This window comes from Triticum urartu, chromosome 6A, assembly GCF_056163025.1.
Source record: "Triticum urartu cultivar PI428250 chromosome 6A, HENAU_Tu73, whole genome shotgun sequence".
In the NCBI taxonomy this organism is placed as follows: domain Eukaryota; kingdom Viridiplantae; phylum Streptophyta; class Magnoliopsida; order Poales; family Poaceae; genus Triticum; species Triticum urartu.
The window spans coordinates 366,558,873-366,571,632 of record NC_141878.1 but is presented as its reverse complement, the minus strand read 5'-3'; the positions used below and the strand labels follow the sequence as shown (position 1 = coordinate 366,571,632).

Sequence of the window (12,760 nt, the reverse complement as noted above, 5' to 3'; positions counted from 1 at the left end):
GTTCTTCTCAACTGTGCAAGAGCAAAACGCATCTTAGTTGCGAAACTATACATTATTGATCACATTCACATGCCACTAGTGCTTCAGCGATGGTTTCATACAAGACAAAAACACATTTGCGTGGACTCTAACTGGAGACCACATCATATCAAGCAAGTTCAGTATGTTGTAGGAAATCCACATACCTCCATCATCATTTGCTAGAAGCTACTTCCTCCGTCCCATAATATAAGAATGTTTTTAACACTAAACTAATGTCAAAAACATTATTATATTATGAGACGGAGCTAGTCAAAAACGTTCTTACATTATGAGACGGAGTGAATACTGTATAAACCGGTCGTGACAGGCTCGTGCTCAGCCACATGAGGAAAATAGAGGTGAACTATTTTTCGTTCTTTTTTCGCGGGGAGAGGCGAATTCAACCCAGGAAAAAAGGAAGCCAATTTTCCACCAGGAAGTGGCAGGCATGCAGACAAATCGGTCGCCATCCAAATCCACAAGTGGCAGCGACGGGTCACTCCAATAACCCCAATCAAAAAGGCAAGAGAAATCCAGTACTAGCGTAGATATTCTAGCTAGAAGGATGGCCTCGTTGTGAGCTGAGAAAGTACTACCTCCACAAAGAAATATAAGATCGTTTAGATCACTATAAAGTAGTGATGTGGTGATCTAAACAATCTTCCATTTCTTTAGAGAGGGAGTACCAAATATAATAAATAACACAGAAATCATGCCCTTTGTTGATCTTATCCTCCACTCGTTTACAAGGCCCAGGAAAGAAGATAAGAAGCAGATTCAGAACTGTATGATAATACACTTCTAAACTGCCTCGAGTTACAGCGCTTACTAGGTCATATCTGGTGTGGTCTGATTCTTTCAACATACAGCTGCCCAAAGGTAAAGGAAATAGGAGCAGAAAAGGATGACTACTTTAGCACAAGACATCGATTAATTTAACCACACTCTGGAAGAGGTCTGGAGCGACCATAGTGGGGGTTGAGATCATCGCCGCTTGTACAAGCAAGGTTTCAACTGCGGCCATTCAATGTTTTTCGCCACCTTGCTCTTTTCCTGTGGAGAGAAATCAAACCGCAACATCAGTTCAGTGTTAAAATATATTTTGACTATGTCAACGATGTAATTGTTAATTGTCACTCAGGCGGAGGTAGGAAACAGGGTGACCAACCTTTTTCCTGAAATAAAACAGGACAAACATTTTGTTCTTCTCATCCTGCAGAAAGGAACCAATTAGCAACTGACAAGTACCGGAGTGATTTTCTCTTTTCATATAACTAGAACAATGCCCATGCGTTGCAACGGGGTATAAATATTCTAGTACGTTAGCTTCTGATTTACTACCTGTCAATAATAATGCGATTGTGTAAATAAATGTTCATCAAATTCTGCCCGTGAATTGTCTTATATTTTGATTAGAAATTTGGTAAGTAAATTAAAGTGGAATTGGTTCAGAAGGAGTAAATTAAGGTGATTGATTATCATATACATGGAAGGTTGGACGAAGGGGTGATGGGAAGAAAGGTGAAATGAGAACCTTATGTTCTTTTTAAGTAGTATATAGAGATTTATGTATGGTCATGTCATTATGTCAATACAAAAACTAACTATATATGTACATCACTACACCGGTATGTCAAAAGGATCCAAAGTCCAACCAAAAACGAGAACCCGTCATGTGGACTTTCAAACATGGAACACAGGAAAAGATGCATCAATGGGAACATTTCAAACCCATAACCGCGTACTAGATCCACACTCGGCTCAAAGAACAGATTAGTTTCTGAAGCATGTCCTAAGGGTGCATAATTAAAGCGGTGACATCCATATCTCTTATTGTCCATTATTCAGTAATGCACTAAGCAACATTGCCACTCCAAATACTACAGCTTGTGTACCTTAATATACAGAAAACCAGAGTTCAGTATGAGCAGGTGATAATTCAATTTTCAAGGATATGCAAGCCTTTGGAATGATCTTTCACTCCAGTTATTTCAGCATGATAAGAAACTAGGTTGGTCTATGTTCTTTAAAGTTTTAAACACAAACAGCACACATGCGACAATTTTGTCTTTTTCATATCAAGTTAATTTTCAACACAAATCTGTACCAATATAAAAAGGATCCAACGGGGCAGATCCAACAGATCTCGGCCATTCATTCATGTTAATCCAACAGTTCTTATTGTCCTAATGGTGAGCGACTAAACACGTTTAGCGCTAAACAATTCTTTCCCTTCCTGATGATTCCCTTCCTTTGGCACGAAAGGAAAGGAACTGCCGACGTCAAAAAAGAAATAAAGGAAAGGAACTGTCGCACCATCGCTCCGCCCCCAATCGCCTCGAGCCGCCGCACCTTCACGACGCCGCCCCCATCGCCTCGAGCCGTCGCACCTTGAAGGACGCTCGTCACATCTCCGTGTCTCCCCATCGCCTCGCCTTGGCCGTCGGCGGCAACACCGCCTGGCCGGCTGTCGGGGATGGCGCCTCCTCCTACACCTCCTGGCCGGCCATCGGGGACGGCGCATGCTCCTACAGCCGGCCGTCAGGAAGCCGCCCCCTACACCACCGGCCGTCGGGGACGCCTCATGTTCCCCTGTGTTACTCGCCGTCCATCTGTGCGGCGGCGCGGACAACTGCGCCACTAGCTTCGCGTCCTCGACATCCTCCAACCAGATCCTTTGATCTCCTTGGTGCGGAGAATGGCAAGCAAGAGCGGCAGCGGTGGTCTTCCTGTTCGGCTCTCACTCTATCTGTCATGCTCGGTGCCCTTCCGTGGTCGACATCAGGCACGTGTCGGCCGACGCCGTCCCCGCGGATTCTCAGCCTTCCACATGCTGCATCTGCTCCGCCGGGAACCAACGAAGGCTCAAGCGACGACCATGGCCAGTGGATCTCTCATTGCGTGAAGTTTGGCCAATTACATGCCCTTGCCACGCGCCAGCCGCCACTAACCCCCCCCCCCCCCCCCCTCTCCATGTGCTATCATGTTGATCTGATGTATTTTTCTGTTCGGTTGTGTGATCTGAATCTGATCCACTGTTAAAAATATCAGCCGATATTTAAGTTAATCGGCCAGTTTATCCTGATTCCGTAGGTCACGGATGCGATAACAGCTTATCCTTGGCGTTAACTGGTCAAGCCGATTAACTGGTTGTCAGGCCGATTTATCCTCTAAAAGGCCGATTTATCCCACTGGCCTGATTAACTGGAGAGAGAAACTTGGGCCCAATTTTTTTGGCCCATTCCCTCCTTTTTCCAGATCTGGGTGTGTTAGGTCACAGCCCGTTCCCTCTCTCTCTCCCCTCCCTCATTCCCTCGTTCCCGTTTCCTCGTTGGAGGAGGCTGGAGAAGCCGCCGCTGCCGCCCCTCTCCAAGCTTCCTCCTGCTCAAGCTCGCCGCCCCCTCCCTCTCTCCGAGACCAGCAGTAGCAGCACCGCCACCCCCTCCCTCTCTCCGAGAACAGCAGCAGCACCGCCACCCCCCCCCCCCCCCTCTCTCCGAGACCAGCAGCAGCAGCACGGCTCAAGGTTGCCGCCCCCTCCCTCTCTCCGTGACCAGCAGCAGCAGCACGGCTCCAGGTAGCCGCCCCCTCCCCCTCCCTCTCTCCGAGACCACCACCAGCAGCAGCAGCACAATAGCATATTTAGGCATTTAGTACATTGCATGTTCCTATGTAGCTAAGATATACAGATATGGCCCTAATTAACCTACCGATAAATGGGTTACCGATAAATTCAGTTAATAGGCCAATTCCCCGATTAATCCCTACTCCTCACCCAATCGAGCAGGTACAAGTTACCGATATTCTGAACATAGATCTGATCAGACTCGCGTTTTCAGCTAATTAGCAATTTAAGAGGCGTAGATCGTCTACCTGTGCATTTGTTCTCAGAATGAAGGGAAGTGCAGAGTATTGTCCATATGGAAAAACCAAGTCAATGTGATTAATCAAGTACATTCACAAGCAGTCCGGTATAAAACTGATCTCCCTATTATCATGTAGATACTTATTATCTCACTTTGCCTTACTGTAAAGGTGTGTACTGATGATCTTTTAGATGTTGTTACTTATATATGAAAAGGCACAAAAGTAGCGTAGATAGTAGTACTGCAAATCTTGAAGTTGTTGTTATGCTGAAGCTAATATTCTGAACCTGAGGTGACAAGATGTAGGATCTTTGCTGGTTGCAACCAGCCCCATTTTTTATTTTTATTTTTTTGAAGTTGCCAGCCCCATTTGAGAGGTCCATCATATTGGTGAAGGAAAATTGATAGCTCCTTGCTCGGTCTCATGCTTTTTAGAAGATTGTCAGCGATGTGAGTCCAATAAATTCAGAGATGGCATATTTATCGTATGTAACTTATGGTAATCTGGAAAAAAAATACATCGTGACAACCAGTACTGGTGACAACTAGCCATTGGTAAGTCTCTGTGCTCTGTTTTTTCCCCTTCTACTAGGCATCAAGGTCAGTAAAATATCTTCATGCTTCTCCATTCATACTAGAGTTACTAAAAGATTAAGTTGACATTATTTCTTTCACTTTTGTGTATAACCATTATGCAGACAATAGTGGATTGGATGATTGATTTCACTGGAATTTGCGCGTACTGAAGTCATGGCTCATGCAAAGTTAATGTACAGTTTTCTTTTGTTGCTATTAAATACTTCAGAAGTCTGTCTTATGTGTAATTGATTGAATGGGTTTTCTTTTGTGGTTTCATATGATGAGTTTGTCAAGATCGGGATTAGGTATAGGCATGCGGTATTAGGTATCACCTGCTATTAAATAACCATTCATGGATCAAATGTAGTGATATTAATTCATTTCTTAGTACTTCTTCATCAATTTGGCAAATGTCAGAATTATATACTCCCTGTGTTACATAATATAAGAGCATTTAGATCACTACTTTAGTGATCTAAATGCTCTTATATTACTTTACAGAGGGAGTACTACAAAAGAGCAACGATGACACATGTCATGTGAATGACCAGAGTGGGCAACCATGCATGGCACATTTTGTGAAAAGAAGATTGAACAAACATGGCACATGTTGTCAAGAAAATTTTATAGATGGACAGGACATTTATTCACGGATTTTTTTCTTGGATTACAAAATGGAAGAAAATAATCTTGGAGATACATGGGGTGGAGAACGACATGAGTAAATTATTAGAGATGTGTTCTCCAAAGTACAAAGGGCATCTTGATGCAAGATGGGAGGCTTAGAATTATTTCTAAGAAGATTAGTTTCATAAACACAAGAAAATCATGGGTAGTATTTAAGTTACCATTTCATCATCAAACCTGCCAATCATTTGAGGGGTATAATTTAGCCGGTATTGAAAGTTTGAGGTTGTCTCCTAACCGGTTTTGGAGTTCGGGGTTGTAAATTAAACTACCCCTAGACTTCAAGGTTGAAATATGCACTTCTCTCTTTAGACATTAGAGTTTCGAATAATGTCAATAAAGCTACTCCCTCCGTTCCAAAATAGATGACCCAACTTTGTACTAAGTTAGTACAAAGTTGGGTCATCTATTTTGGAACGGAGGGAGTAGCTGGCTGGTCAAAGGATCTGGTTATAATTTCCTTAACTGTTGTTGTGCTTTCTACTGCAGGTGAAACTTCAATATAATCCAGGGACCTTTTCGGGAAGAAAAAAAAGCTAGCTGGGTACACAAAGAAGCTAGCAAGTAGCCGAGCACTGTATCATGTGAAAATCTTTCTAGGAATTCTTTGAAATAGTAAATACAAACCTTCGAAATAAGGTTAAAGCCAAGCTGGCTGATGGCTTCGGAGAACTTATCAGGATCAGCACCTCCGGTATTTGGGTCTAGCCTACTCCTCACTTCCGCAATAAGAAGCCAACCACTGCTTAAACAAATGCGTAAAAGGACAGACCCAGTGCTTAAACAAATGTGTAAACACTAAAAAGTGAGCCAAAGACCATTCGCTGTAAAAGTGTAGCAGCTAATCATTGAGCAAACCTTGGCTTGAGGACTCTGTTAGCTTCCTGTAGATAACTCGGAAAGTTGGTTCCCATCAAAGAAAGACAAAATATCGCCACATCTACAGAGGATGGCTCCAATGGGGTCTGTGCATAAATGACTACACATTTAGTTGAAGTAACAACTCGGGTACCAAAAGAGACATTTCCATGTTTATATTAAACGCTTGGTTCTAAACACACTGAGGACTAGTACTTCTTTTTATTTTCAAAGGGAGGACTGCATAAGATTGGAAATCCAAAAGGAAAAAAAATGTCAAAGGAATATACATGATAAAGTCTAATCAGGAGAACAGCAACAAACCATCATAGTGAATGGTATTGCTGATGATTTAGTTTACCAACATCTCAATTTAAGCGAGTAAATAATTCCTAAAGGATGATGCCGTGAAATACTAAGGAGGAGATGAACCTATTGTTGTCAACTAATACGCCTCCAGTATAAACTACATTGGTCCACTTTAAATTTAAACAAGGGTATTTATCATTCATGCCACTAGTTGTGTCCCACTACTCAGTTTTGCCATTAGAAATTACAGCTACTCAAAAATGCCATCGATTCGTGAGATGCTTACTCAAAAATGCCCTTAGATATCTCAAAAATGCCATAATTCTGGTAGATGTTTGCTCAAAATGCCATTAGACATTGTTATTTTCACGTCAAACACATTGACCATGTTATATGACAAAAGTAAGTCTAGGCCCACATGTCAGTTCTCTCTATCTCACAATGATTAGTGTGGCCCCACTTGCCAGGAGTAACCAAGCGAATAATTTTACAGGGGAAAAAGAACGCTGTTGGGAACAAGTGGGCCCCACACTTTATTGTAGTGAGATAGAGAAAGAGCTCGCATGTTGATTCGTAGGTATTTATGTCATTATAACATGGAAAAAGATATTTGAGATCACAATAATGGTGTCTAGTGGCATTTTTGAGCATGTTTCTAACGAAGCGATGTCATTTTTGAGCAGTTGAAGTTCCTAGTGGCAAAACTGAGTAGTGGGACACAACCGGTGGCATAAATAATAAAAACCCTTTAAACAATGCACCAATGTATTGAATATTGGTGATAGCAACTTCTGTTTCAAAAACAAGAATACCATACTAATATCAGGAAATTTTAGTGTTGAAAGATCCATCATGAAAAAAAAACTTTTACAAAACCCCATTCCCCTAACGGGGAAACTGCATTCGATTGTGAGCCACACATGCTGGTTACTACTTGTGTAGTACAAAGATTGAAATGAAGGAGAACCATTCCACATATGTAGCATGATCTAACATTACAATTAGCAGCTTGCAATTGAGAGACAGACCACAGATTGCATCACCAAGAACTGCAAAGAGTGATGCACAGAAATAATTCACAAAAAAATTGAGCACTCCAGTTCACGAAGCACCAATACTATCTCATCAGCTTTACTTAGGTACAACTCCTCTCCAAATGTACAGTCTCAGCCACGGCAGACCTCATTTCAAAGAAACAACTGAAGCGCACCCAGAACAAAAAAAAAAGAGAAGGATACAACTACAATAACCACCATGTTACCAAAGAGAGGTGAGGGGGCAAGCTAAAAGAGAAAGCCCCCCTTCTGTGGCCAATGGCTACCAAGGTCATCGGATGGAGGGTGGGGGTATTAGCAGGGTCAGGGAAAGATGGCTTGAGAGGCCGGGAGATTGCGGCACGAGGATTCCACCATGTAAAACATGAAATGATACCAAATAAAATGTGCAACTGCAAGTGGCTATGAAACTAATCTAGCCAAAAATGCTAAGCTCTTGCACAGGAATATTGTCAATGTTCATTATATCGCACTAAAGTCATTCTGCCATATTCCGCAGTGTTTTCTCATGCTTATCACTAGTCATGAAGATCACAATTTGGAATCCGAGGAGCTAACTGGGAATAACTGCTAACGTGTTTCTGCAGCTAAAATGAAAGTTAACAAAAAAGAGCAGAGCCTAAACCACCGAAAACATAAAGCTAACAAGGTAAAACGCCACAAAAATAAATGCGGCTAGTGCTTACATGAGCCATATCACAAGCAATCACTGAAGGGTCATCTGAAACAAGATCGATGGAGAAGACCTTGTTCTTCACGTTTTTAGCAACTGCTGCATTGCCTGCGCAATGTCAATGGTAATCTCATGCTTGTGCAGGGAAATAACGAGAGGTAAATTGCAAGAGATTGCAAAATTCAAGAAAGTAACTTCTTAGCATTCTTACCACATCCAAAATCAGCAACGGTCCATGATTTGTTATGACTCTTCAACCACTTGATTATCACATTAACTGGCTGCTCCGGCCAATGTGACATCTGCTCTTGATATCCTGCATGATACTAAAAGAGAACAGAGTGAAATTTCAACCACGTATCAGGTGAATATGGAGTTGCTTTCTCAGGATCAATTATCCTGACTTCACATATGCAAGAAGCTTTCTGCATATCAATCACTACAAGACATTTATTTCAGATAGAATGTGCAAGCAAGAAACTATATATTCAAAAGAAAGAAATAGCAAACCATGTAGAAGCTCATACATGGTTTCAGATAGAATGTGCAAACAAGATGGAAGCACAAGACCCGTCAAAAAGAAAAGATTGAATCACAGAGAAATCAAACAATGAGCACTAAATTTATGGTTTCAGGGTGTCACATATGCAAAAACTAACCCTGCCCAGATACTCCGATGCTTTACCACTAGAGCAGACATACTTATATTGATTAGAGCTGACATACTTATCTTGACACTGACTCCATGTCAATGCTATAAACTAATGTGCTAGAAAGAAGAATAGTATATGCTAGCAGATAAAAATATTAATATGGTAGAAGAAATAAATACGTAACATACCACGTCAAAAAGCTCAGGCTCGTTTTTAAAGTAGTCAAATGCATCCTGGCCACTGGAAAATATAAGAACAAATGAGAAGACGTGTATCATGCAAAAGTTGATGCTCTGGTTTCTATGGAGGTTCCAGTATTTCCAACTCCAAGGTTAAAGGCATACACACCCCTAGGTTAATGAGAAAACAATCATTCAGGCTACCAGTTGACATGAGGGATAATTGGCAGTGCCAGATCAGGCAAGGCATGAAGAATATTCTCAGGTGTTTAGGTTAACAACTGTTGTATACATTTTTTATCACCTTTCATGATCAGTATCTAGAAAATATCTGTACCATATCCGATCTAGTTAATCACAACTCACAATACCATATGTTTTACAATATGAAACTGAAGTATTATCATGTTCTTATGATTAATTATTGGCCAAAACTATACTGTGCAGTAAGAGAATGTTAAGAGTCCTGGTCTACCAAGTACCAACACATCAACTTATACAAAAAGAAGTGTTCTGTGGAATGAATGTGAACCTGCAAGTGTACAGTTTCTCATTTAACATTCTGAAATGACCTCCAGATAACCTTGCACGCATCTACAAATAGACGTCACCAGACAAAAAAAATCAAATAACTCATGAGAAAAGGTCAGAGAAATAAAAAGAAGGTATGACCAACACAATCATATACAGATACCAATTTCTTTTTTTTTCCTTGAGAAAAAGGACTGTCATCAATTTATATCATTAATAGAAATCATAGATGTTGGATACAGCAAAACAAAACCAGCGCTCATGGTTACCGGAGCTTAATCCAGTTCATTACGGGTTTAGGAGGCTGAAGAAGCACTTAGAATGACCAAATGGCTAAGAAAGGAAACAAAGATCTACCAACAGTCCAAATCACAGTAAACATTTGAGCTAAACACCCGCACCCAAGTGACACTGTCGCGCACTCTAGGCCCTTGGCAGATCAGTGAAATCTAGTCCATAAGACCTTCACAATTTCTTCACCAGCTTCGTTATCCTTGGCGTTGTTGCTGCAACAGCCTCCCATCCTCACGTCATCTGGCATACCTCACTTGCTACTGCCAATCATGTTTAACAACTCCAGCTATCCAAACCGCACATAAATTGTGGGATTTGTTAGAAAAAAAGACCTAAGAGCAAATGTGCATTTTGTGTGATGGAGATGTGTATTAAATTCAGCCAAGCATGTGAGTATCTCTAGCTTAAGCGTTGACATTATCAACATTAGGACACACCCCTGCTGGTTCTACTGGAAATCCAGAACAATGATCACGTCATCAAATATGAACTCCCATTGCTGGGTTTAAGTACATGTGCATACACAAAAGTTCCTGAATGTTTCGTACTAGAGATAGAGAACATGCTAAAATATGTGTAATACACCATTTGTGCACGGGCAAAAGAAAGACTGTACTCAGTTCGGAATACAAGTATACTTCTTATACTAGTGAGTGGTACATGCTACGCATGTGACGGTATTAGTTAGTACTAAAGTGTGTTCCTACAGTAGTTATTATACTGCAATATCTTTCTGCTCATCCTATATATAAAAAATTATCCATCCCCATATAAATTAATCTTACACTTCATCTGAAATTTACACACTTGTTTCTTTGCCATACACTGCATGTACATATCAGCTTTAAATCGGTTACACATGCATACATATTTAGTTGGATAGTACTCCCTCCGTCCCAAAAGTTCAGGAACTTTTGTGTATACACTTATTTTGGGATGGAGGGAGTACATAATTACTAGTACGCGGGTACATGCACAGCACGTTCAAAGTTTGCATTCTTATAATTAGTACTTGCGCTACAGCCAGCTTAAACAAACTCGACCGGAACTTCAACTCAATTCAAAAAATAAATAAATCTCAAAGGTCCAAGCATTATTAGTTTAACTTCTTGTGTAGCCCTATCTTTAAATACATGCAGTTCTAAGCAACTCTCTCGAAACTTCACCTCCTAGTTATCTCAATGGCGCTTGATTGGTGCACATGTTGCATGCAGAGCACACACTGCCACGCTCACGGCTCAGCTGCCAGCACGTGTGCCATGGACGGAGCGGCTGCCCAGGCCAGGTACACGTACGCACACAGATGTGACAGCCACAAGCAGCTCAACTTTTACAGTATGTAGCAGGTACTGTAGCTGTGAATCCCAGCATTTTCAACCATCCGATGGACTTAATCAACGGTTAACATTGCTTCTTGGTCTTGTGATTCAAAAGTTCAAAACTGATACACTATATAGTAGTATAGATATAGTTTTTGCATACAATTAATTTTATGTAGACTTCTATTCTACTTCTCTACAAAGCGCACTAGATATAGACAATGCCTTTGGTTGTCTACGTCTTTCGGCAGTGACCAAGCATGGCAATGGGCAGGCGGGAAGTCGCACAAAGAGCGGGCAAACATGTTGGTCTCCTCATGTTGGTTTGTAAAAGATTCTAGAGATGCAGCATGGCATGATCCAACCGAACTGAGAAATAGATCCAACGGCCAACGATGATGGGATTTGCCACTTCTCCATTGGATAAAAATAAATCAACAGATAATACTTTGAAGTTATTGGTACACTATATAGTGGTATAGATATAGATATACTTTTTTGCAAAGTGGCACATATGATCACAATTCCAGCAAATTTTTTATCATAATTGTGTACAGTTGTTTTAATGAAATGAAATGAATTGTCATGCATTCTAGCAGTATGCTCTAGTATTTTCATCTTCAGGGTTTTAATCATATGAGTAAGTATTCAAAAGTCAAAAATCCCAAGAGGTGCGTACATACAGATGTAGCAAATCATCTCATCGAACACACCAGTTTGCAAAGGAAACGAATACCAAGCTACCAACACTCCTCATTCTAGTATTCTACCCATGCAGCTCCAGGAGTCTCTACCCCTGTAAAGTAATTACCTTTTCGAGTAGGCTCGTAGGCTTGCGCCCCTTGGGTATTGCGGCGGCCTCGCCGGCCTTGCGTCGCCGCTTCTCCAGGGGGGAGGCCGCATCCGCTGGAGGGGCAGGCGGAGGTGCCTGTTGTGAGGAAGAAGAATCCTTCTGGCGTTTCCCGACTCCTCCTCTACGCCGCCTCTTGCGGCCGCCGGCGGTCGACTCTTGCTGAGGTTCCATATAGGAGGGGAGGCCGGCGGCCGGAGTCGCAGCGGCGGCGTGACCTTTTCAGGGTTTGGGGGAATTCGTGCGGCTCTTCTGTTGCAAACTTGCCACCCACTTACACGGAAGCGGGCCAGCGACACATGCGCCTGTCGTCGCCCTGGATAGCACGGCCCAAAGTGCATGATATTAGCCCATGTCCTTGTACCGAGGCATTACAAAAAAGTTATACTTTTTTTTTGAGGGAACAAAAAAGTTATACTTTAAGCTCTTCACAAAAACTTATGCTTAATCCTAAAAAAAGCCCCTCCAAAAAATTATACTCTCTATGAAAGAATTTTTTAATTTTCTTTACACATTTATACATTATTAAGAGAAATTTATAAATATTTTTAGCCTTTTAGATATATTTTTGACATACTAATAGCCGTACAAAGCATTACATGGATGTTTAAATTTGTATATACAATCATGCACATTTTATGTTCTATAAATGTTTAATATTTTAATAAACATCAAGTATCCCATATTATTATATACTTTAAGTTCTCACTAACTTATTCATCTCAACATGCAAACATGCCATATCATCAAGAGATTGACTCCGACCAGGAAGAAGCTAGATCAAATACCAGTTCAGGGGCTACTGGTGGTGTTACAACCCAGTGGTACCTCACCTGACCGCAAACCGACCTGGCTAGGCTTCTCAGTCGTCGTGTCCCTATTGAAG

The 12,760-nt window shown here is 41.4% G+C and overlaps 1 protein-coding gene across 2 annotated transcripts; it reads right to left on the bottom strand.

The window, feature by feature from the left end:
- Nucleotides 1-720: 720 nt before the first annotated feature.
- Nucleotides 721-12,152, bottom strand: LOC125513677 (S-adenosyl-L-methionine-dependent methyltransferases superfamily protein). Of its 2 annotated transcripts, XM_048678843.2 has the most exons (9): nt 11,836-12,151; nt 9,413-9,474; nt 8,890-8,941; nt 8,260-8,374; nt 8,062-8,156; nt 6,012-6,118; nt 5,781-5,895; nt 1,190-1,234; nt 721-1,074 (listed from the first exon to the last, which is right to left on the bottom strand). In XM_048678843.2, exons 1-9 carry the CDS (start codon nt 12,046-12,048, stop codon nt 1,006-1,008), a joined length of 873 nt encoding a protein of 290 aa, XP_048534800.1. In that variant the 5' UTR covers nt 12,049-12,151; the 3' UTR covers nt 721-1,005. The 2 variants fall into 2 exon arrangements, with proteins under 2 accessions (XP_048534800.1, XP_048534801.1); XM_048678844.2 differs by lacking the exons at nt 8,890-8,941; nt 9,413-9,474 and having other exon boundaries at nt 11,836-12,152.
- Nucleotides 12,153-12,760: the final 608 nt, after the last annotated feature.

What these genes read in the sequence shown, in the direction of transcription:
- LOC125513677 (XM_048678843.2), bottom strand. Translation starts at nt 12,048, where the DNA reads ATGGAACCTCAGCAAGAGTCGACCGCCGGCGGCCGCAAGAGGCGGCGT. An exon ending in TTGCTTGTGATATGGCTCAT is followed by an intron (nt 6,119 to 8,061) that starts GTAAGCACTAGC and finishes ATTTATGCACAG; the next exon opens with ACCCCATTGGAGCCATCCTC. An exon ending in TGTTTTATTTCAGGAAAAAG is followed by an intron (nt 1,075 to 1,189) that starts GTTGGTCACCCT and finishes TTCTCTCCACAG; the next exon opens with GAAAAGAGCAAGGTGGCGAA.